The sequence below is a fragment of the Centruroides vittatus genome, unplaced genomic scaffold (genome assembly GCF_030686945.1).
Source record: "Centruroides vittatus isolate TY-2023 unplaced genomic scaffold, ASM3068694v2 contig_658, whole genome shotgun sequence".
NCBI classification, from domain to species: domain Eukaryota; kingdom Metazoa; phylum Arthropoda; class Arachnida; order Scorpiones; family Buthidae; genus Centruroides; species Centruroides vittatus.
The window spans coordinates 230,246-254,658 of NW_027122410.1; the positions used below are offsets into that span (position 1 = coordinate 230,246).

Consider the following 24,413-nt stretch of genomic DNA (forward strand, 5'->3'; position numbering starts at 1 on the left):
CTATTGTCACGGAACTGACACACAGCTCGTCCAACTTGTGATTAATTCACATTGTGTCGTGTTTGTGGCTCATACTAATACGTTATATTTTCAAGGTCTATCACTATTATTAGTATTTAAAACCGAAATGCTTTTGTAGGAAACTTTCATTCATCACATTAATCTTTCTAGTAAACATGTAAAATAAAAATGTCTGAATTCCAACAAAAATTGACTGGAAAATATTCATTAATGTCAAAATATTGAATCTATTGGGTTGTCAAGAAATTAATTAATAACTTTTTTTTAACTGAAAAAGATTGAACTTCTTAATCCAAATCAGACTGTCACTGCTGATTTTTACTGTCAACAGTTGGATCAATTAAATCAAAGTAAACCACCCCTCTCATGTCCCACCAAATAAAATGCATTATTGTCTTTGCATTACGTCCAGATTTGTGGTGGTGTTTATCCCCTACTTAGCCATTGTATTTTTTGCATTTGACGTTAACAAAGAATCCATTTCTTGTCTCTTATAACAATCCAATCCAGAAATGGCTTGCGTGTTTAGCATGCTAAAAGAGCAGAAGAGTATGAGCTTCAAAGAGGGTAAACAAAATTATGGCCCCTCCACACACTTCCATATATACAGAAACCTCCTTGAATGTTTTGAATTTCTTGATGTTTTAAGGTCTCAAGTTCAAAACTAAATCTTGGGGAGGGTCATTTTTGACCAATCACCATACTTTTCCTCTGTTACATATTTAAAACATATCTAAAATATTCAAAATCAATTATTTAAAATAAACAAGATCTTAGTCAGTTTTTGACACAAGGACCATGGTCAGGCTGCATCATACAAAATCTCAAGAAAGTAGATGTTTTTCTGATTAAGCAATAATCATTTCTGTACATCAACAGTGGCCAAAGCATCACTTCCAAGCCACATTAATTCAGGAATGTCAATGATACAGCTCATGCAACATAACTGACTGCTGAGATTTTAAACAAAGAACATATCACTACATCCTTAAAAATGATGAAATGTGTTAGAATGGATTAATGTAGTTAATAAACTTAATCTGATTGACAACAATCAAAATATTGTCCTATCACCATTGATATCAATGCTAATTCTTTAAGTGTGATGCTCAAAGCTTGTCTAGTTAGTCATTTAATATATATATATATATATATATACAGGGTGGGCCAGCAAAAACGAAACGGCAGAGTGTTCGTGTTCGTCCAAGCAAAGCGCTCGGACAGGTCGATTTTACTCTCGAGGGGACATCTTTTGCAATAAAGTTTTTGCGATTCTGAATATTAACTAAACAATCATTTTTTTCGAAATAAATGCTTTTTTACTTAATACAAAATAAATGAGTTTTTAAAATTTTTTGTTGTCTGTTGTATTCAGAATCGCAAAAACTTTATTGCAAAAGATGTCCCCTCGAGAGTAAAATCGACCTGTCCGAGCGCTTTGCTTGGACGAACACGAACACTCTGCCGTTTCGTTTTCGCTGGCCCACCCTGTATATATATATATATATATATATATATATTTTTGTATTTAATACAGTATATATATTAAATACAAAATAATTACCAAAGCAAATTTAATAAAAGACGACAATATATACTTGTAAGTACTAATGAATAAATTTAATCTAAAGGAAATGAAAGATAAATATTGTATAAAAACATCAAAATTTATAATTTGAAGTCAAATTTAGCATTTTCTTTGTTCATATGTCAGCCATTTTCTATTTTCTTTCAACTGTTGCTATTGTATGCTAGGTTGTCTTTATGAATAATAGCCACTAAGTTAACAACGCTTTCCTTAAAGAACCTCCTCTATTAAAAGCTGTCAAATACAAATATGACATCACGTCAAAAACAGATTTAAACTATGATCTGACAAATAGCAATACAGCAGATTGGAGCAAAGAAATGATTTATCATCAGTTTGGCAGATTATAACAGAATACAAGTATTTTTTTTTAACTTTAAATATATACAAAAAAAGGCAATTAAATATGGGTAAATTTTGCTGAAAGTATAAAACAAAAATACTTACTTGCGACATATCATTTTATCACAATTGTATTTTTGAGCCAGGATACGAAGACTGGGTTCAATTACGCCACCACGTAGTCGCAAAACTAAATGTAATGTCGATTCTGAAAGAAAATAAAGGTATGTTATAAAAAATAATTTAATTGTTGTTTATCTTAATGAAATTCTACATATTTAGACAATTACAAAAATAAACAATATTGTAATTGTAAACACCGTGTACAAGTAAACATGAGTATCCACAAGTGAAATTTAAAGAATTCAAAAATAACTTATGCCTATCAAGCATAATTATACTTCAACATTGTTTAAATACTGTGACTGGATACAAAATGCTCACTACACAGTAATAAACTAATTTAAAAATTTTAGACGATTGACCATTGGTAGGAATCTATTTCGTAAGAACTAATTTTTGTCATACATGACTGTTCTCACACATTACGTGTCTGCTAGTCATACTTGGGATAAAATATTACAGAACACAAAAATTCAAGTTAAAAACAACTTTTTAAAAAATTAAGAAAGTAAATTTTAAGACAAAATAGATCTGCACTATAAAAACTATAGGTATCTGATTTCGTTACTGTCCGGAAAAGAAAGGATTTTCATCCCAAAATAACCATAAACAGGAAAAGTAATTAGGAAAATATTTAATAAATATATAACTATTCTCGAAACAAATGTAGACTATGACAAACTTTTAACTCAAAATGTGCCTAAAGAATTTTAACACATTAACTTCCGCCATTGAAAAAAAAAATCCGTCCCTCTGGGTCATTTTCTTTTTTCTATAGATCTATGTTCTTTTCGTATCAGAAAATCTGAATTTGCTCTTTGAATTGATTTTTAAAACTTATATCAATTTTTAAAAGTTTTGTTTGAAGTACAATCAATCTATGTGCCTAAAGGCTTAGAAAGATGAATTTACACTTACAGGATGTAAGTCACATACTGTACCTCATTTGCAGGTCAGTACAAGTTTGTTTTGCATTAATTTTAATTAAACCAAATTTACAGCAATGCTCTATGAAGTATTACTGTTAGTCCACAGAGTATATTATGTTATCACAGTCTTTGAGGCACAAAACTTGGGCTCGGAATCACCAGGGAATATTTTTAGCAATTCAAACAAGTGCAGGTGCCTTGTGGTGATTAACGTGTTAAATATTTGATTAAATCTTGGAAGTTCAAGAGAAATAACGGCATCACTTCCGGATTGCTGGAGTGTGATGTTAGATGGGTATGATTGACTGAAACTCACTGAGATTCTGATTAGCTAATCAGAATCTGAGTTTCAGTCGTGTGTGACATTTTTCGATGCCATTATATATATATAAAACAGATATTTAAATTTTTCTTTGTTTTACATTACTTACATGTGAATTCTATTTATGAAAAATAAATTATTAAAGAGGAAATTACACAAATTACAAAATAAATTACATATTAAAGAAGAAATTACACACAAAAATTACAAAATACCAATTTCAAATTAAAAGCTATTTGCATGCAATGAATAAAATCTTGATCCAGAAGTAGCAATTAAATACAATTAAATAGTCATTTGTAAATAGATCAAAAGATCTCTTAAATAAAATGTTTAATTACAAAAATATAGTTAAATGATACACTTAGATAATGATCCTTTCTCCATCAAAATGCAGTTACAGAAGAGGTAGCTGTACCTAATAAATACAGTAGAGCATCGATTATCCAACTTAATTGGGGACTGGGGTTGGTCGGATAACTGAAAAGTCAGATAACCGGAAAGTACGAAAACATACATTATTAGTATAGTGTATTAGGCCTGGTTTAATTAAATACTAGCCTCTCTTTCACGGTCAAGCCAGTGCTGCCAGCTAAAACATGCAAAAATTTAACAAAAATAATATTAAAGTAGCCAACACATAACCAAATATTGTAGCGCCACATCACTAGTGGACATTTGAATTTGCCGACTAGAACGCGGTCGGTTAATCAAGGGTCGGATAATCGATGCTCTACTGTAGTTCTGTTAAGTTTAATTTTTATTCCTGCAAAGGATTAGCTCTAGATGTCAATATATGTCAAAGTCTATGTATTTTGAAGTTTTACAGAATATCACAATGTTCATGCAGCAATACCTTAGCAATTTGCATATACCTTATGTTCATGTGCATGCACATGAACATAAGGTATTGCTACTATATTCTTTCACATTAACTCATTTAAAGCTTATTCTAATTATATAATTAACAGTTCTGCAACTTTATAGCAAATAAGATTGCTAATCATTATCTGAGGAAACCATAGCTGTCCAGTTTATATTATCAAAGTATCATATCATACACACAAAATTAAAAACTGTACAATAAACAGTCTGTAGTATAGAAGAAACCTTTCCTTTTTCACCCTAGAGATAATTTAAATCCAAAGATTGAATACAGTTATAATTTGCATTTAACTTTTCTATGTAAAGACAATGTAGATATAATAGAAAGCACCAGTTTATATTGTTAACAGAATTCTGTTAATATTTTAGATACTCATATATCAATATTTAGATACATATGTATAGTTATTGAATTTTATTTTCTGTATGTTATAACAGTGAGCTTGCGGCCAATGTTTTCTGTGCAAAATGTGTACTTCGGATGTTCGGTGCCGCCTTCCTGTAAGCCTAGAAGTTTGGCAATGGCATTTGGAATGTTGAGCATGATTCCACTGACATTCCAAACACCATGTCAAACTTCTAGGCTTACAGGAAGGCGGTGCTGAACATCCGAAGTACACGTTTTTGCGTTGAAAAAGTCGGCCGCAACCTTGCTACTTATTTGGATAGCTAAATTAACAAGCAGTTAATTCAGTTGATTAACAATTTCCAACGAAAAATATTAAGTCATTCTGCAACTTTAATATCAATTAATACTATCACCTTGCTATAACAACAACAACAAAGAGAATAATTCTAGTCACTGCCATGGCCATAAAACCTTATAACAAAAAACAAATTTGAATTGCTACTGACTTACATAATAGTTGTCCTCTCCTCTCACTCTCCCTCTCCCTCTCCCTGTTCTTCCTTGCCCTTGGGCAGTGACTTACAATGCTGCGGGTGTAGGTGTTTACTCTAACAACAACTTTAGGACCCACAACTTTCACTTGTTTACATTATTTTTATTATTAGCATAACATCTTAGAATTTTTTCACACAACTTTTAGGATAATTCTGATGAAACTTCTGGCAACAACACTGCTTTTAACATGCAAAGTCAAACATTTAACAGTTTTACATCATTAAAAAGAGCATTTTACAATGATGATAATCATCCATTTGTGACTGCTGTTAAGAACAAACATCAAGATGTTTACAAATGTCATGGGATTTGTCAAAAGTATTTCTGCATGGGTGCTTGTCTAAACCAGCAATACTTATACAAAGATTGTCTAAGCAAAGATAAATCTATACTGATCAAAAGGAAGACTACAAAAAGTGACAACTGTGAATTTAGATAATCATCACACAATTGCTTATCAAAACAAGAAAAGTTAAATCAGTAATCTGGAGACTGCAGAGTGCGTGTGAATTGTTAATTTTGTTAATAGTCAATGCAAAGAATTCAATGGTAGTCAAGGTTCTTCAGAAAAAATCTAGAAAACATTTTACATGTAAGATCATGCAGAGTTTGAGGGGCAGCCTATTTCCTTCTAACAGGTCTGAGGGCTGTGGAAAACTGGGGAAGTATTTTGCAAGAATTAAAACACAAATAACTGTTTCATTTTAGGAATGATAACAATGGAGATGTTTGAATGTAGTTAGTGGCCTCATCTAGAATGATAGAAAAGCAAAACCTCCACTATTAAAATTGATGGATCTTTCAGCTTCAATACTGAAAATTACAAGATATTGGTATTTTGCTATTATGCAGCTTTGACAGGATTGTCAGAAATTGCTGCAGTTGCATTTTTAACTGAGGAGACACCTCTTACTTTAACAGTTTGTATGAAACATTTCAGATAAATTTGTACAGATATCCCAGATATGTTCCTTGTTGACAAGGATTTTACCAAGATTTCAGTAATATATAGTGTATTCTCAAATTCAAGAATCTCGCTTTGCAAGTTTCATGCTATGAAGTACATAAGTTAATTCAATTGCATGTAATAACATAATTGAGATGAAAAATGAACTATTGGATAGCTAGTCTATAGGAATATAGTCTTAATTTTTGTTGCTAGAAAAAGTCAGAGTATCAGATTGGTGTGTGTTTGTGAATGAGCAGTATTTAACAAACTGGCATGAAAGAAATATGGTAGCACTTCTTTTAAACACATTTGCCACTGATGAGGGAGACAGCCGTGGATCAAACTGAAAAATCATTTTGGACATTGAAGCAGCATTAAAGTAAAATTCCATACATCATCTACTTGTTTGTATATTCCAGCCATTAACAACAAAACTTGTAAATAACTACAACAATATGTGTGTTAAAGTATACAGAGTTTTTAATAACAAAGGAAATACAGAAAGAACTGAACATTGAAGTGAAAGCATTGACAGAGCTAGTTGTAAAGCTGTATCACAAGTGACACATTTTGTTTCACTGAGACAGAAATTGATGGTGGCTGATGGTAAAAAAGGTGCAAAATAGGTTCTCAACAACAGTGAGACAAAGATATATGAAACAATGTTGAAATTGTGCTTGTGCATGAGTTCTTTAATGGCATCACATCTCTTGTTGACATATCTTATTTCTCCAGAAGCAGAGTGGCTTAGATATGTTCAATAAAAATGTTCTACAGCACAGGTACCTGCTAGACACCCAAATAGGAAGGGCAGGACTGAACTCAAATCATTCCCAGCACCAGAAATGAGTGCAAAATATCTATCATAAAAAACATAAAATTCAAAGCCATGACCAACAAAGAAAAATACACTATAGGATTCAATGCTTTGAAACAAATAGTACATATTTTATCTTTGCACAAAATTCCAATATTTCTACAGTATATTAAGGAATTTGTTATATTTAATTCTGAAATAAATTTTAAATATATGTTCTTGTAATACTCCTAACCCTCAATTTACACAGTTTAATCCTTCTGTAAGGTAGGTTAAGGATAAATAGGTAGCTATTTATCCTTAAAAACTGTTTGTGTTTGAAAACAAAAGACTTCATGAATTTTATTACTAGTCTATTTGAAAGATCACTCTCCCATTTCATTAGATATATAGTAAGAATTTTCTGTTATGGATTCGATTGTTTATAATTTGAATTTAACATAAACAAATGCAAAACTCAATATTTTTTAGTCTTTTCTATAATTGCACCATTTGAAAACTCTGCAGTCAATTTTGATAGGGTAATGGTTTATTTTCAATCTATCTATTGTTTTCTATCATCTGACAAAGACTTATGATGATGTGTGCAATATAATTTAGTTTTTGGTTTATAATAACAGTAATAACTTTGACAAAAAAAATCATAAATAAATAAGTGGCAGGAAAACATTTTGTGAAAAATTTATCTTAAAATTTTGTCAATAGATAAAGCTAAGAAGATATATTACTTACAAAAGGACAATGCCATAGGAAATACCAGCAGAAATGTTTAAACCAACACTTACAGAAAAGTTATAGAAACTGCTGAAGAGTAGTAGTTTTCAACATTTCTTGTGTCATGGACCCCTTAAATCCCACACCATTACAGACTGAAAACCATTGTAGAGGTCTGTGGACCACTGGTTTAGAAGTGTGGCTGTAGAGGTCAAAAGTGATTTCTGTACCTCCCACAAAAGTGTTAAAAAAAATTAAACACTTACATATTAAATTAGTAGCCTATAATAATCTCAAAATAAAGCAATTATTAGTCTGAAAAATCATTTACTGTCCTGATATACAAGACAAGTTTCCAGTCAAATTCGGTTATAACAAACATGGATATAACAAGCAAAACACCATAACAATTTTAATTTGTGTGTATAATGAGGGTACTTCACAGATATAATGAGCAATATTTTTGGTAGCTATGCAAATAGATGAACATTCTTAATTGTTCAAGTAGTAAGATATGTGATATTGAATTCTTGGAAGAGAGATGAAACTGATAGGGTTATTTAAGACCTTATCAGTTTCATCCTAATTCACAACCCTCATCCGAACACACGAAGCAATTTTTGTGGAAGACATGTCCAAACCCCCCGTTTCTCAAGCAATGAGAGAGTAATCATTAGGGAGTCAAATCGCTTTAATGTTCTTGTTTACAATAATAAAATAGAGAATAGCTGCTTGTCGATAGAAAAACATTTAATTTCATCAATTCAATCGTAAAGACCAATTTGCAGTATAATTACACTATTAAAGAATATCACAGCAAGGTACCCAAAAGTACAGTACATAATTTTGCACAGTTAGTGAAAATTTAAGATTGCCAGGTAGAAATGTCAATCGTATGACTCCAGGAACGTGTGCCTGAACTTCAACAGATTTCCATCACTCAGAGACACGTCTCCGGAACGAGAAATTATTAGAGTTAGAAGGTGCAAAAAATGGTCGAAGTATGTAGAAAATTTTCTTTGTCATCTTCCACAGTATTGAAAAATAAAGCAATCGTCAATTTTAAAATTTGTAGATAAGACTAACTAAAATCAGGCATACTATTAATTACTATTATCTCTAGCCACCCATTCTCCCCTAGTTAAGTCACTGCTCTATACCAATAATATTTGTTACGGATATAACGAGGATATCTTGCCAGTCCCTCTAACGCGTCATAACCGAGTTCGACTATATTTTTAATACTATTTTTGATCATATTTTGTAATTTATTGTAGATTATAAGATTTCTATTCAATACCCTTGCCTGGGATCCAGTTATTCATTTTTTGTAGGCTGAAGGTATATCAGGACAAGAGATCCAGTACTAACTTTTGGCATAATTTACAAAATGTTTGACACAATAAAAAAAAGTTTATTAGCCCATTATTGATTCATTCATGAAGTTAAAGAGAACTGCTACAGTAACAAAAGAGAATTTTAGAATACATTGTTACAAGAAAAGAAATTTCTGCACACCATTATGAGCTAGAACCCACACAATGCAGAAAACTTTCCATGACAAGTTCCTCTCCAGACAATAAAAATGATTTTGCTTCAAGTGTAAACACACAGATTATCTATTGTTAATTGAAATGTATTAAGAGACTAGGAACTATGTTGAAAAATGATAGGTTTAATTTACTAATTGAGTCTAACAAATTAATAATACGATTACATTAATTAATAGAAAGTTCACCAATGTCAATAAAATTTTCATCTTTTTATTAAAAATGAATCTGATTACAAAAATGTTCTGAAATATGAGTTTTCTACTTCGATAAGATCTAATATAACAGCAAAATTAACCAGCGCTAGTAGTTTCTTTAAATACAGCTGCTATCCGGATTTTAAATCTTCTAATATTCTAAGCCAGTGTTTTCCAATCTGTGGGGCACGAGACTATTGCAAGGGATGTGCAGCTTTTACCAAATTATCACTTTTTAATACAAACAAACAAAAAAAACGTCAAATCGATGTTGAAAAAATGAATCAGCCAGACGGTTATACCTAATTCACAACCTCATCTGAACAGCTCAGGTACGAATGCTAAAAATCCATCTACACTATTGCTCAAATGTCTCGAAAAGAGTCTAACAATATACTTTATTTAATAAGGTATATTGTTTTGTAAGCCATTAAATAAATTATAAGGATAGTATTTATGAAATTAGATTGTTACAAAAATTAAGGGGAGACGACAAATTTTTCTGGAAAAAGAGGAAGTAGAGGTACAGAAAGTTTGGAAACCATTGCTCTAAGCAGTTAATATTTGTAATTATTACTATCCATAAAATCTAACAAAATCATAGAATTATTACAAGCAAATGAATTAACAATAAATTTCATTGCAATTAAACCTATCAAAACATTTAAAATATAATTTTTAGGTTTAAAATAAATTTATTTATATAATTTGTTAATTTATGTAAAATTACTATTCCAAACTGTCATATGTTTTAATTTCATAGATTGCCTTTGGGGACTAACAATCAAATATTAAAGTTTATCTTTGTCACATTAACTTATCACAGTGTCAGTGTAGCAAAGTTTACCATTATTATTATACTGAGTGATGAAACAAAAGTAGAATCAGCAAGAGATAATGCAAGAAGTTAGACAATGCACCACACACACTTAATGATCCATGAATATGGAATTATCAAACTCCTTGCAAGTTATATTTTCATTTAATCATCCTGTAGACAGTCTACAAAATGTTTGAAAAGCAATTTAATAGAATGTAAATTTTATACTTTTCTTTCTGTTAGTTTATTTATTTCCATTCAAAACAACTAAACAAAAAAATATGGCGATTTAAGCTTTTGAAATGAAATCCATGCTTTTAAAGTAAATCATCATTTAATTACTATTTATATGTACTTAGGTATAATTTTATTAATTCAATAGAAGTATCTTACCCTTCTGAATGTTATAATCTGACAAAGTACGGCCATCTTCCAATTGTTTTCCAGCAAATATAAGTCTCTGTTGATCTGGAGGAATGCCTGAAATATATTTTGTAAATTTATTTATAAAGTATACACAAATTTAACTCACAAAAGAATTATTAATCAAAATAAAAAATAAATTAATTGTATGAAAGCTTATGAATGTTTGAAATCAACTATGTTATTATACAGTAAAGTATGCTAAATAAGTGAAGGAGTCATGAATTTAAAACAAGATAAAACATTTCTCAGCTTCAGATCACACTTCATGGTTTTTAAACTTAACATATATTTGCAAGAGCATTCTTAAAGGCATTTGAACCTAGAATATGGATTCAAAACATTCAAACATCATCATAAACATAAATACACAGAAAAAAAAAAAAAAAAGACAATTGTTGCACGATGTTATCTTTTCCAAAACAATTTACTGTATGCATGTGTAGGCCACATCCCATTCCTGAAACCATATACTTGGAAAAATAAAAATCTTGAAATTTTGTTGAAGGATGAGAGTAGAGACATGGGTATACAGAAATATGGTAACACCACAAATTCCAAACAAAGGGATGAAGTGGTGGTTTACGCTTACTGTTGAGTGCTTGCTCAGTGAGTGTCAAACAGAGGTCGAGTGCGAGTGAGTTGCAAAGCAAAGTTTAAATTGCAGATGATGCATTATGTACAGGAAAATGGAAATTAAGAAGCAGGAAGAAAGTTTGATGTAGACGAAAAAAAAACATGTGGCAACTGATCCAAACAAAGGATGCTCTTGAGAAAACACTACAAAAATTGGCAATCATTTTGTGGAAAGACAACAAAATATCCTAACATGAAAGCAAATATGTTGAGTTATATCTGTGAAATTTGGGCAGTCTGAAGCCCGAAGGATTACCCAAAATATGAAAATTCTCAAAAGTGAATTTAAGTGAAGTTATGGCTGGGTAAGACATTTCCTGGTACAACACGAGCTCGTGATTCAGTGCCAAATTTCAATGGTGCAGCAACTTCCTGTCACCTATCTACTTTTAAATAGCTTTAAAATTATTCATTATCTCAATTACAGGCCACACACTAATTTTGGTAAAAAAAAGTGCAGCCTATATATGCGTAAATACAGATTTTGTTTTAGTTTTCCTATTCATCAGGCTCTCTTCAAAATTCCTTAAGAAAATACAATGATGTTCCTATTTTCTCTAAGAATGACATATGTATCAATAATTAACAATGTTCAATTTGAATAATTTCAATCAATTATATATCATGTATTCTTTTAATGCAGTATTTGTGTATTTGCTTGATAGCAAATTGTTGCATCGTAGTGAGCTTTTATACTGATGTAATATTACAGCAGACTATCATGTGTATCATTTTTAAATAATAGTGATGATTTGTTACTTTGTTTAAAAGTACATTTATATGTTAAACCTGATAATTATTATTAAAAAAAAACATTTAAAATTCAGCATAAGATGACACTAGACACACCTTTTCAGCAACTAAACATAATCAAAACAGATGCTTTCAGTCCGACAGGTTACAAAATGAAATTTAAATAAAAATTCTATTTTGGAATACAGTATTCTTTGACACAATTACATCTTAAATTACAAGAGGTTTTGATTTTCCAACATAACAAAATTATAAAATAAAATGCAATTGCATTTAAAAGTAAAATAAAGAATACAATTAAGAATAAAATAACCCTACTGACTATGAAGATGACACTGTCTTTACAGAGTCACATCATTGTTGACCTCCCTTTTAGGGTGTTATTGAATAATGACCAAAATGCAAAGGATAGCTTTGTAGTGTCTCTGGTCTCTGCTATTAATGTATTGTTCTCTTAATTTAGATTTGAAAATGTCTAATATCTCTGCAATTCATAATTTGTTTTACAAGTCAACTACTGTTGAAATCTACCAACATCCCAAGTTCATTTGCAAAGAAAATTGATAAAATCCAGTATTTAATTTTAAAAAACAAACATTTTAACTAATTTAACTAGCCATCTTTAGGTTCAAACTACACGTAAGATTCCAGAACAGTATTGCCTGGAATCTCATTCTTAAGCTATTGTTCAGTTATACATTATGTATAACTGAATGACAGCTTAAAATAGTTTGAATGTAGGGCACATTCCATTAAAATAAGCCATATTTTTATTTTAGCAACGTCATTTTGTAATAAGGTATTTCAACAACATGGTTTTTCTCTAACACGGTTTGAGAACATTCGTGTTCAAAACATCATAATTTTTAAGTGCAAACCCAGTCATTAAATATTTTTCAACTCAAGCAATCATGCTTGTTGTCTCATATTTTCCCACGGATCTTAGAATATTAAAGTTTTCAATGTTGTTTTGCACCTTTTCCCCAGTTTTCTTTATTGAGAACTTGTACAATTTTTCTTATTCCTTGTCCTAGCTTTCTTATAAACCAGGTATCACCATTGTTGATGATAGTGCTCTAAATAAACTCAAAAGACCGTTAGTTGTGTTTTCTTTTTTACGGATTAAGTTAAAAGTTATTACATAAAAAGATTTAAAGATTTTTAAAGATCTTTTAGACAAATGCAAGCAAATGAAAATATTAGATTTTATGAAAAATGTAAAGGAAAAGAAAGATGGAATGATACTTCGAATTAGGGTCAACAGGAAAGCTCAGATGTTTTGCCAAAAAATAGACACCCTCATTTAATGGTGTTTAGCAGCAAAGAAAAAATTCATATTAATGTGCAAGATTTTTGATTGTGATTGTTAATTATAATTGCTTTAATAAACATATTTCTCTTAATTACGAAAAAGAATAGTAGACTTTTGCTAACTTTTGGAACCTAACCCTATGTTTTGTATAGCACAAATTTGCATAACAAGGCATTTTTTCAGAACCTAATTACTGTGTTATACAGGGGGATATCTGTATTTCAAATGGAATATGTATGCATCGTGTTTGAATTATTTCAAATCATTATTTTGGAATCCCATCATTGCAAGTAGTTCAAACCCACCAAAGGTGGCTAGTTAAATTAGCTGAAAATAAATGTTTTCCAAAATTAAATGCTGGCTTTCAAATGGTTCTTCACAAGGATTAAGTATTAGTTCATAATGCAAAACAAATGCTGGAAAATTAAAAGTATTTATTCATTTATTTTTCTCCTGGTTCTTTAATTATAACATTATAAAATATGAAATTATATTTTCTATTTATACTACTACTATACAAATTTTAAGAAATTATTTAGGAATATTTCATTATCTTTTTGAAGATATTTGAAGTAAAACATTATTGTTGTATAATAAATGAGAGAGAGATTCTTTGTTTTAAATAAAATTACTAAAGAATACATTTAACTCTTAAATATATGCTATTTAAAATGTATTTACTATATCTAAATTTTTAAATACCTTGCAATATTTTTAATCTTGTTAGTAGTAGTTTTATCGTATCTTAAACTAATTCATTTGTTACCCTCTATATATATTATGGAATAATTCTTGTTTTAAGAACAGTTTAGCGCATATTTAAAATTAATTAATTATCATTCTTAATAAGAACATTAACAGATAAATGTAAAAATCGCTACTAAGGATTTCAATTTTTTTCTTAAATAAAGCAAGATTACTAATTATTGCTTAACACTCTTGCTATCTCTTATTTGTATCTGATGCAATATAAAATTCTTCAGCAAAACTTAGCTAATTCAAAAAGAAATACAACTAAATTCTGCATCTTTCCTACAAAAGCATACCCTCTATCAGCTCTTATCTCTTCAGAACCTATTTTTCAAATACTTTTTAGTTGTACTATTTCTAAAACACGAGTGGTATGACACCCGAAATGCATTTTCTCGTAACTAATATCAATAAAGTCTAAATTCATTCCTGTTGTCTCTGTTTCATGTATGATAAGTCTGGGAAAAAGCTTTGAGTTTGAAACAAATGGAACAACAAACTAGAATAATATATAGTATATTATTCACCAATTCCTTCCCACAATTATTCTTTGTCGATGCTTTTGGGCACCCCGTGCATTTTGTATCTTTTAGTTCAAAATTTCTTGAACAGATCCATTTAAGTATTGGTGGAAACAAAATAAGTATAACAGCTAAATCTGAAAAACTAACATCCACAACTTTTAAAAAATTGGGTTAGACCGCTGTCGCATCCATCTTTTCAATCGTTAAATGACTACAGTTTTTGGCCTCTGAAGCAGTTGCTATTTGCCATCTCAATAAAGCTGTTAATCAAATTTCATAATTCTCGCTCTGTATTTAGTTACTTTCTTCAACACTTGAAATTTTTTACCTTCACAAATATTTTGTAAAATACAATAGAACAAATTTATATATAAATGAAATAAGATCTTTTATATTAAGAAGGAATCAAAAGAAAAACTACAAAATTTGTTAATACTATGACAAAACAAATATTCTATATATACAGCAGGGCTGGTCAAATCTTATGACAGGAGTCATATATCACCGATCATAAATACAAGAGCTGCATTCTCTACTGAAACTGTATTATATATAAAACTTATACAGCAGCCCCAGTTTGGCTACCATGTACCAATTAAAAATGTGTAGTGTTTTTAAACCAATGTTTTCTTAAAAACACCCAAGTATTACCTGGTACATCAGGTACTTTTTAATAAACAGAAGATTCATCAATTTGTCTTAGAAATATCTATCATAAAAAATAAATAAGATAGTTACATATATAAATGAGATATTTTAGCTGAGTCCTAGCTAAAAATCTCTCTTAAAAAATAAAAATCAAATTCAAAATTTTAGAGCTTTTCAACACCATATATTGTTGAATAAATTTAGTTACTACTTTAAAAGATACTGTACAGTACATTGATCTTTTATATTTTAATACAGGTATATAATTAATATATTTATCAAATGGATATTAACAAATACAAAGCTGCATAACTCAAAATTAAAAAAAAAATGATAAATTAATAAATTTGTTTTAAATTTAAACATTATCTTATTACATTATGTAATTAAAGAGAGACATTACAGGTAAGGAAGAACAATCAGATAATATTAATCTAACAAAAAGTAATAATAACTATCAATGAAAATTCATTATCGTAACAATTTTCAGTGACAGATATAATTAATTTTACACAATAAAAGCAACAACTCTCAGGAAGATAAGCAATGTACTGTACACCTTAAAATGGCCAAATGTAATGCTATATAAAACTCATTATAGTAATATCAATATTAAGTGAGAGTATGAAGGTTGAATACTAATGAAAAAATATTAACATTTGGCAATTATTGATATTCCACAAAGAACCCTACATTGAAAGATATATTTTTTTTTACTTTCCACAAGAACCGAGTGTGTTATTTTTTAATATAGAAAAAGCTGTTAAAATTAGTGAAATCAAAAGTATCTGTAACTGAAAACAAGAACACAAACATATATATTTTGGCTAAACTTATTACATAGATTCTAAACTATTGTCTTTGACTTTAAATTACTGAACAACATGGATCAAAGTACAGTGAATAGAATCAATCAAAGAGTAGGAAAATACAAACTGAAGATTTGACCCAAAGTCAAGCAGCTTTCAACCTCCATATACTGTTGGTAAATATGGTGGTTACATTAATTTCAAATGTCAAAATTTTAAAATTTGAGTGATTTTTCTCTGGAGATTTTGCAGACAAAAGCTCTTAAGAAACCATAAAATAAAAGTGCTTTTACTTCTAGTTTTGTTTGTTTTCTGAAGAGGTCTGATTTGTGGAATTTATAAAAAAATTGCATTCTTTAATTATATGGAAAGAGCTCTCTTACATTAATCTATTTATCATAAGAAATGGCCATAAACTTCTGAGAAGTCCTAACAGAATCCTTCAGAGATTCTTTAAGGACTGCTGACCGCTAATAAAAAGCCTCTTCTGTAAATGTAGCTTGCTTTTGATTATGTCTTACCTATGCTGCTCAATCTTCAATTTTATTGATTTACATATATTTTCTGTGGATTTGCACAGTAAGAAATCCTTACAAAAAGCTGTATTCTTGTTGTGTAACCTATTCCTTTTATTTTAGGAGAAAATAGTGATAACTCTTGCATTTTAACACCCTTCAAATATTAGTTTTAAAAAATTTTGTTAGATATAGGATATTATTTAGAAAAGAGTTTCAAATCTACTGATGAACATAAATAAAATGTTTATTTGAAAAACAAATACAATAAAAGAACTCAATATTGTAATCATTAAACATCAATCTTCTAAATCCTCTGTTCTGCATGAACGCTCCATGCATTGTTCGTTTTCATTGTTTAAACAATTTATCTGACATCTTTAAGATATTTGAAGAGCTTTTGAACTGATTTGATCTAAAGAAAAGCCAAAGACTCCAGCCTGTCCATGTTAATTTCTTTATAAGTGGTTTTTATTTTGATTTAGAATCATTTTAGAAGTTATTATATGATATTATAGTTTTATCTATGATTCAGCACAATAAGCAATTTTATTAGTTTTCTTATGCTGAAAATGACTATTTTAGCCTAATACATTTGTAGTAATTTTTATTATATATTATGTAGCACAAAATATCTATCTTAATGGAAAGCAATCAATTTAAAAGATAAGTCAGTTTTACATAATTTAAAAAATTTTTGCATTAGAAATGAAAACATATCAGTAATAATATAGAACTGTTTACAGATTATTACAGTAGAGTCATGCTAATTCGAACATGTTTCGATTGGCAAAGAGGAAATTTTCTCTAACAAGAGATCCACTTAGGGGTGTTCCCCTTTCTCTTTCCCGAGTGACCACGTGAATACAGCTTCATCAAGATTGTCAAACGTCGAGGGCCTTGCTGTTTATCGATTTTCAACTGATTTTTCTGAAGTAGAGGCACAAAACTGCTCGATCTTTGCATGATTTTTTTCCCCATGATTTTGCCCACTCCAAACTCTACCGCCAATTTCGTTTCACTTTCACCCTTGTCCAGGGTGGGGCGCTGATGTCATTGATAGTGTTGGATCTATATAAACCAGACCTGTTTTACTGCTTGCTTCTGCATTATTTCAATTATTCGGCTAATCCAAACTGGGCTCGCTCCAAATTAGTTCGGACTAGTGGGACTCTACTGTATATATATTTCTAATCAGAAAAATAAATACTTGAAGTTAGCCAGTTGAAATATTATGTCAAAAAGATTATTTTCTATAAAATATGAATTTTAAATTAATTGTGAGTTAATGAAAATTAAACAGGTATCTTTTACATCAATACTATCAAAGAATTTAATCAAGCTTTCTTCCCAAGAATTAACTATTCTCTAATTTCTGGATATTATTATGCATGTAACACAAGTTTCCATTCATTTAGACAATTTATGTCTTTGTTATGAATTAATTTTCTATTGTGTTTTTATTAAATTCATACAGTTTCTAATTCACATGCCAATAATAAAATTTTCATTTATAAAATGTATGTGATAGTAATCTTAATTTGTAAAACAAAAAATAAAATTCTACATTATATAAACAATTTTCAGCTACAATGCTGCTTGATTCAAAGGCCTATAAGAATTTAATGCAAATATGAAAAACTGAGTCACATACATTGCATTTGAAAATTACTGAAAATATATTTCATATAGAATAACTGCTTTACAAATTTGAATTCATGTCCTCCTGTTTTCTTTGTTTCTTCAGGACGATGAAGTGCAGTTGATTAGACACAAGGCAGTTTTTTACATTATTTATTCATTGGTTGATAAGAGTTTTGAATCTCTGGTACCCCTCTTCAGTCAACTTTTTATTCTGTTGTCTATAATTTCTAACATATCAGTTAATTTGAATAATATTAAATATATTATACAAATTTTTAGACTAAATGTTGCCTTTTGGACATTAGTAAAAACTAGTTAGACTAGTGTAACTGGTTATATAACAAAGAAACAAAAGGTTACACTGTGTTGACTCATGGAAGGTCAGTGCTGAAAAAGGGGTGTGTGAAACAAGTCACCATCCCCAAGGGGTCAATAGCACCACCAACCTTTTATTACGTAATGGAAGAACGTTTACAAAACATCACGACACAATTCGTTGAATGTAACCATCTCATATAACATTTGACAATAATTTCAATTGTTGATTCCAACACAAGTTAACTAATACATCTCCAGAAACGGTGGCAATGGTGTGTAGATAGCTGAGGGAACTACTTTGCCAGGAGCTAGAATCATTACTTGGTAATTGCAATTTTCTATTTTTTACAAGCTTTGTCCTGGAACTTTTCTAACAAAGGGTGCATATTAGAAACTATAAACAACAAAATAAAATGTTGACTGAAGAGGGGTACCAGAGACATGAAATGTGTATTGACCAATAAATAAATAATGTAAAAAACTGCCTTGTGTCTAATCAAGTGCACTTCATTGTACTGAAGAAACAAATAGAATAACTGATTAGCATCTGTCAGTATCTTTTCATTACTATTTTGAAATATCTACTTCTTAAACTTCCTTTTGACTTTTGACTTTTTTGCTCCTTTGGATATGCTCTACAGCTTTGATAAGGTCCCAATCGTCTCATTCAGAGCTTGAATTGAGCCAAATTTTAGGCGTAAGGGAATTTTTTGTTTTGTAGTTAGTTTTATGAAACTTAGTATTTAACAATATTCCTGTTTTATGCCAAAGACAACTTTGTGTCAAAATGTTGGTGTTTTTAATCAAATAATGAATTAATTTTTATGTTTTAGGTATAGGCTCAAAAAACTGGTTTTTTTTACTTGAGAAAACCCAGTTTTCAAATTATACAAATTTCTTCAAAAAACCGGTTTATCAAAACCGACAAACCCTATCTTACATCACGCATTTACAAATTATTTATTATTTGGCACAAAAAAAAAAAGCAGTAATTTAGTACATTTTTCTTACTTTCATTTAGTTTGTCTTATTTTTAAAAATTCTTTTTAACCTTTCAAGATCAGTCTATATATATTACATATCTATTAGATTCATCTATGCCAATACTATAGCTGTGTAAAAGGGATATCCATTACAGTATATTCAAACCAATATCATGAAAAATTCCTAGTATCCAAAGTTGTATCCTCCAAAACAGAAGATCAACATTTTTGCAACCTCAGCCATTTGGTCAGCATCTATCATCATTTACTGAAATCATATTTTAGTTTTCTATTCTAACTACATTTAGTAGATGACTGTAATTAAAGTGCTCCTATTCAATGCTATCTAGAAAGACAATTAGCAATTCAAGTGCAATCAAATTTGGTATGGTAACATTTTAAAACGTGAAAGAATTTCCATAAAAATCTACTCACCACTATAGTACTTTTTGTGCTGCAAGCAACAAACATTTTATTTATACAAAACACTTTTGCTACACAGAGACCTTAGCAACGTAAGGGATACTGCTCAATGTAGTCCCTATTCCAAAGATGAACAATGTGTTGGACAGGCAACCGTAATTTATTTTCAAATGTTTCCACGTGTCCTGAAATGTCATCATATTAAATTTGGTTGCATTTGGCCTGCTAAATATCTCACTAGACAACACTGAATAAGGATACATTATGCAGAATTAGAAACTACAAACTAGAAAAATTAATCTGTTTATTTCAACGTAAAGTTATTCAGTGTGTACTATAATATTCCTAACTTTGATTCATTTTAACAATTATATCTATTCTGTTTTGCCAAGAAAAACAATTAAGATAAATTTTATGACTACACAAATATTTTATTTCCAAAGAAATTCAGTTTGTAATCTAAACTAAACATCTACATATTTTTAAGTAATCCAAAATCTTCAAGAACTTTAGTGTGCATATTTTAGAGCAGGGATGGGCAACCTTTTTCGACGTAAGGGTCGTATTTCAAAACTTTTGAACTGACGCGGGCCGCACACAAGAGAAAAGAGGGGGAAACTGTCGGTAAATCACAATTCTTTATTCATATATAATTATAAATTAGGATAGGTATACTTAATATAGCTTCTGGCATTGATCTAAACGTAATATATCGGAAATATTTGGTTAAATATCAGTCACTGCTAGTTTTAAATTAGTTTCGATGTATCTGTTAGCCGGTTTCTTGTTTTAATTTTTACTAAATTCATTGCGAAAAAACTTTTCACAAATATAAGTTGTAGAAAATAACGTTTGAATTCTTGTCGAATATCTCATTAAGCTGGGAAATTGATATATTTATTCACGTTTTATGCCATGCGGGCTGCAAAAATTATTACTGCGGGCCGCATGCGGCCTGAGGGCCGCGGGTTGCCCATCCCTGTTTTAGAGGATAGAAATTCTGTGTTAATTTTGCTATGTGATAAAATACTTATGTCATATGAGTTTTATCAGTTATAATATACCATTTTTTTCTCAAAAAAAAAAAAAACCACACATTTGTATAAACAAAAGTAAACTCTTTATAGTCTGGATGATAATTAGGAAAATAGAGGGCCAGAGGGTGATCCATAGATTTAATAGTCAGTAATATACATTTTTATTTCAACAGACTGTTTTCTAGTGTCTCTTAGGATTCAAGGCTTGAGTTCCAAGCAGGTTTAATGGAGACAAAAAGGTTTAAAAAACCAGTAGAGAAAGTTTTGATGCAGAGAGTTCAACCTAACCAGTCAACCTATCTCTCCTAAAATAGGCAGAGTTAATTTTACAATATATGCTTCTATTCTGTTATCTATTAATTAGTAATAAATAATCATAAACCCATCTTTCTGATTTTTATTTATTAATGCATGATGTCTTGGCATGCATTTCAGCTTATTCAACAGCCCTCTACAGCTAGGTTACGTAATACATTTCAACAACATGGTATAATTAAAAGCACATTAAAAAAAATCAAATAAATGAAAATGCAATATTCATATAAACTAAGATTTATTAGATTCTTTTACATGTTTTTAATTATAATACCATGTTGTTGAATAAGCCAAATGCATCTGGGATATCATGCATTAATGAATAAAAATCAGAAAGGTATGTGATGAATCTGTGATCATAACAATAAGGTCAGCAGGCTCATTTATTACTACTTAATAAGCAAAGTAATACCGACCTAGTGCAATCTCTTATCATGCCAACTATACATACATGTAGCTTAGGTACATACAAACATGCACTACAAATGATTTTAAAAAAATCTTTCTGGTTGAGTTCCTGGCATGAAAAAGGCCAAGTGAAGATGCCATTTTGGATAGTCTATGTTAGCGATTTTAATAATTCTTTTTTAAACATTGTTATAAACTCTAAGAAAACTAATTTATTGAAGTTAGAAAACATTTCAAAACAAAAAAAAAATCTGTTTTAAGATATCTTATCCATAAACCACTAATCAGAATATTTTCTACAAAATTTAACAAATAACACAGAATTAAAAACATTAACGTTGAAATAAAAATAACAGATTTATAGATCAAATCATAGCATATGTTTAGATACTGTTTCTATAAAGCAGTGTCTAATAAAATCTAACCACGACTTGATAAATATTTATAATCATTATTTAGCACATTTAACTGCCTGAAATTAAGAGTAAACAAGTAATATAAAAAAATTTTTTAAAGTCAATTCCTACTTAGGTAAACAAAAAAAAATTTTATTCTAGTTACTTTTTATTAAATAATTACAATTAATATAAATATATAAAATATATATGCTAAATATCTTATATAAGAGAAATTTTTTCTCCCATATAAAACTAAAATTAATTAATGAATTAATATTTGAACTTGAGTGGACGAATAAAAAGTATTTTATTAACAATTAAAAATTTGAACAAGATATATAAATATATATAGGGAGAGTGGAACTAATAGTAGAATTTAATAATCTAGAAAGCAGTTTAAAGTTTTATAAAGTGACTATTTCAATAATCAATCTACAATATTTGTAGTAATTTAGTAAATACCTTCTTTATCTTGTATTTTGGCCTTCACATTTTCTATTGTATCTGAAGGCTCAACTTCCAAAGTGATAGTCTTGCCAGTTAATGTTTTTACAAAAATCTGCATTTTTTTTTCTATATGAACTACCTAGAAAGAAAGAAAATAATAGACATAAAAATAAAATTCCATTCACTGTAATAAAAAAAAAAATCACTAAAAACAAAAAAATTAGATACAAATGCAGAGCAGACACCAGTCTTAGTGAAACATCTAAAAGCTGGATTCTTTTCATGATTACTAGTCAGTCAAATTTGGTCAGAGAATTTGGTCTAGGGACAAGCAGTTAAACAAACATCTTATATTATGATTAATAATTAGAAATTAATTTTGAATTTAATAGTTAAATGATTTAGAAAATTTTGAAAGAAAAGAAAAGCCACCCAGACAATCCATAACTTTGGCTGCATGCATTAGGGTCGATTTACACACAACAGTGATGTGCCGGCACAGTGACCGTTTGATGCAGTAAGCATCGATAAATATCACACATAGCCAATCAGAGTTTAATCTATGACACGTGATCTCTATTCTGTCAATCATACAAGTGTCGTAGATGAAACTCTGACTGGCTATATGTGATATTTATCGATGCTTACTGTACCAAACGGTCACTGCTGTGTGTAAATCGACCCTTAGCAGTAATTTTAATAAAATGTCCACCCAAGTTATATCATTTAACATGTATGGTTATATGATAAACTTAGTATTGGTATGAAAGAAAAAACTCAAAGAAAGATCCTAGTTGCAGATTCATTGGATTGATCTATTTCAACCCTATTCTTAACTATTTAATCTAAAATTCAAAAGTATTAATCTTAGTACAAGACAGTGCCTTAACCACCTACCTTTAATCCAAATTCCATACTTCAATAGTTTAATTCTAGCACAAAATAATCCAGCTTTTAAATAAGTTTGGAAAAATTTAAATATTGATCAAATGTATATTACAAATCCAAAAGTATAATTCAGCATTAATCAAGTTACAGAATACATTAAAACAATCTTAGATTGTTCTGTGAAGTCTTGGTAAAAGCTAAATTATATTTTTAATTGTAAAGGAGTCAACTATTTCTCTTTACATACTCTGTACTTCAGACTTTGATAAAAAAAATTAATACAAAGTTTAATGTTTACAAAATACCAATATTTTCCTTATACTATACTGACTTTTTGGGTATTATTACACAGTTGAATCTGATCAAATTAGAAAAAATGTAAATACTATTATAGAGCACTGCTGAATGCTAAATGTGCAAAAAATTTTTATGATAATTCAAAATTTTTCAGATTCTTCCTAGTGTTCTAGATTTTCTTCATGTGTCTAACATCTAAACAAAATTCAGTTCCCACATAGGAAGTCCTGCTAGAAGTTACCCCATAGGCAGAGCACCCAAGTGTTCTTGTGTCAATCCACTGACACAAACCTCAATGCTGAATTTTAATGTTTTGTGAATACAGTAGAGCATCGGTTATCCGACTTAATTGGGGACTGGGGTTGGTCGGATAACTGAAAAGTCGGATAACCAAAAAGTATGAAAAAATACATTATTAGTATAGTGTATTAGGCCTGGTTTAAATACTAGCCTCCCTTCCATGGTCGAGCCAGTGCTGCCAGCTAAAACATGCAAAAATTTAACAGAAATAATATTAAAGTAGCCAAGACATAACCAAATATTGTAGCACCACATCACTAGTGGACATTTGAATTTGCCGACTAGAACGCGATTGGTTAACCGATAAGTCGGCTAATCGGGGGTCGGATAATCGATGCTCTACTGTAGTTACATTTTACCTTTGTGTGTATGGAAATATGGAAAATTTTGGGACACCTTGTAGAATATATTCAATATAGAATAT

The 24,413-nt window shown here is 29.7% G+C and overlaps 1 protein-coding gene across 2 annotated transcripts in view; it reads right to left on the minus strand.

Annotated features, from left to right (window-relative positions):
• RpL40 (ribosomal protein L40) overlaps nucleotides 1-24,413 on the minus strand; it is a 43,859-nt gene that overhangs the window by 458 nt on the left and 18,988 nt on the right. For both annotated transcript variants that reach the window (XM_067276081.1, XM_067276080.1), the window contains exons 2-4: nucleotides 22,520-22,643; nucleotides 10,555-10,641; nucleotides 2,057-2,159 (exon numbers count right to left, since the gene is read on the minus strand). In XM_067276081.1, coding sequence (XP_067132182.1) covers nucleotides 2,057-2,159; nucleotides 10,555-10,641; nucleotides 22,520-22,622 — 293 coding nt within the window. In that variant the 5' untranslated portion in view covers nucleotides 22,623-22,643. The remainder of the gene's footprint in view (nucleotides 1-2,056; nucleotides 2,160-10,554; nucleotides 10,642-22,519; nucleotides 22,644-24,413) is intronic.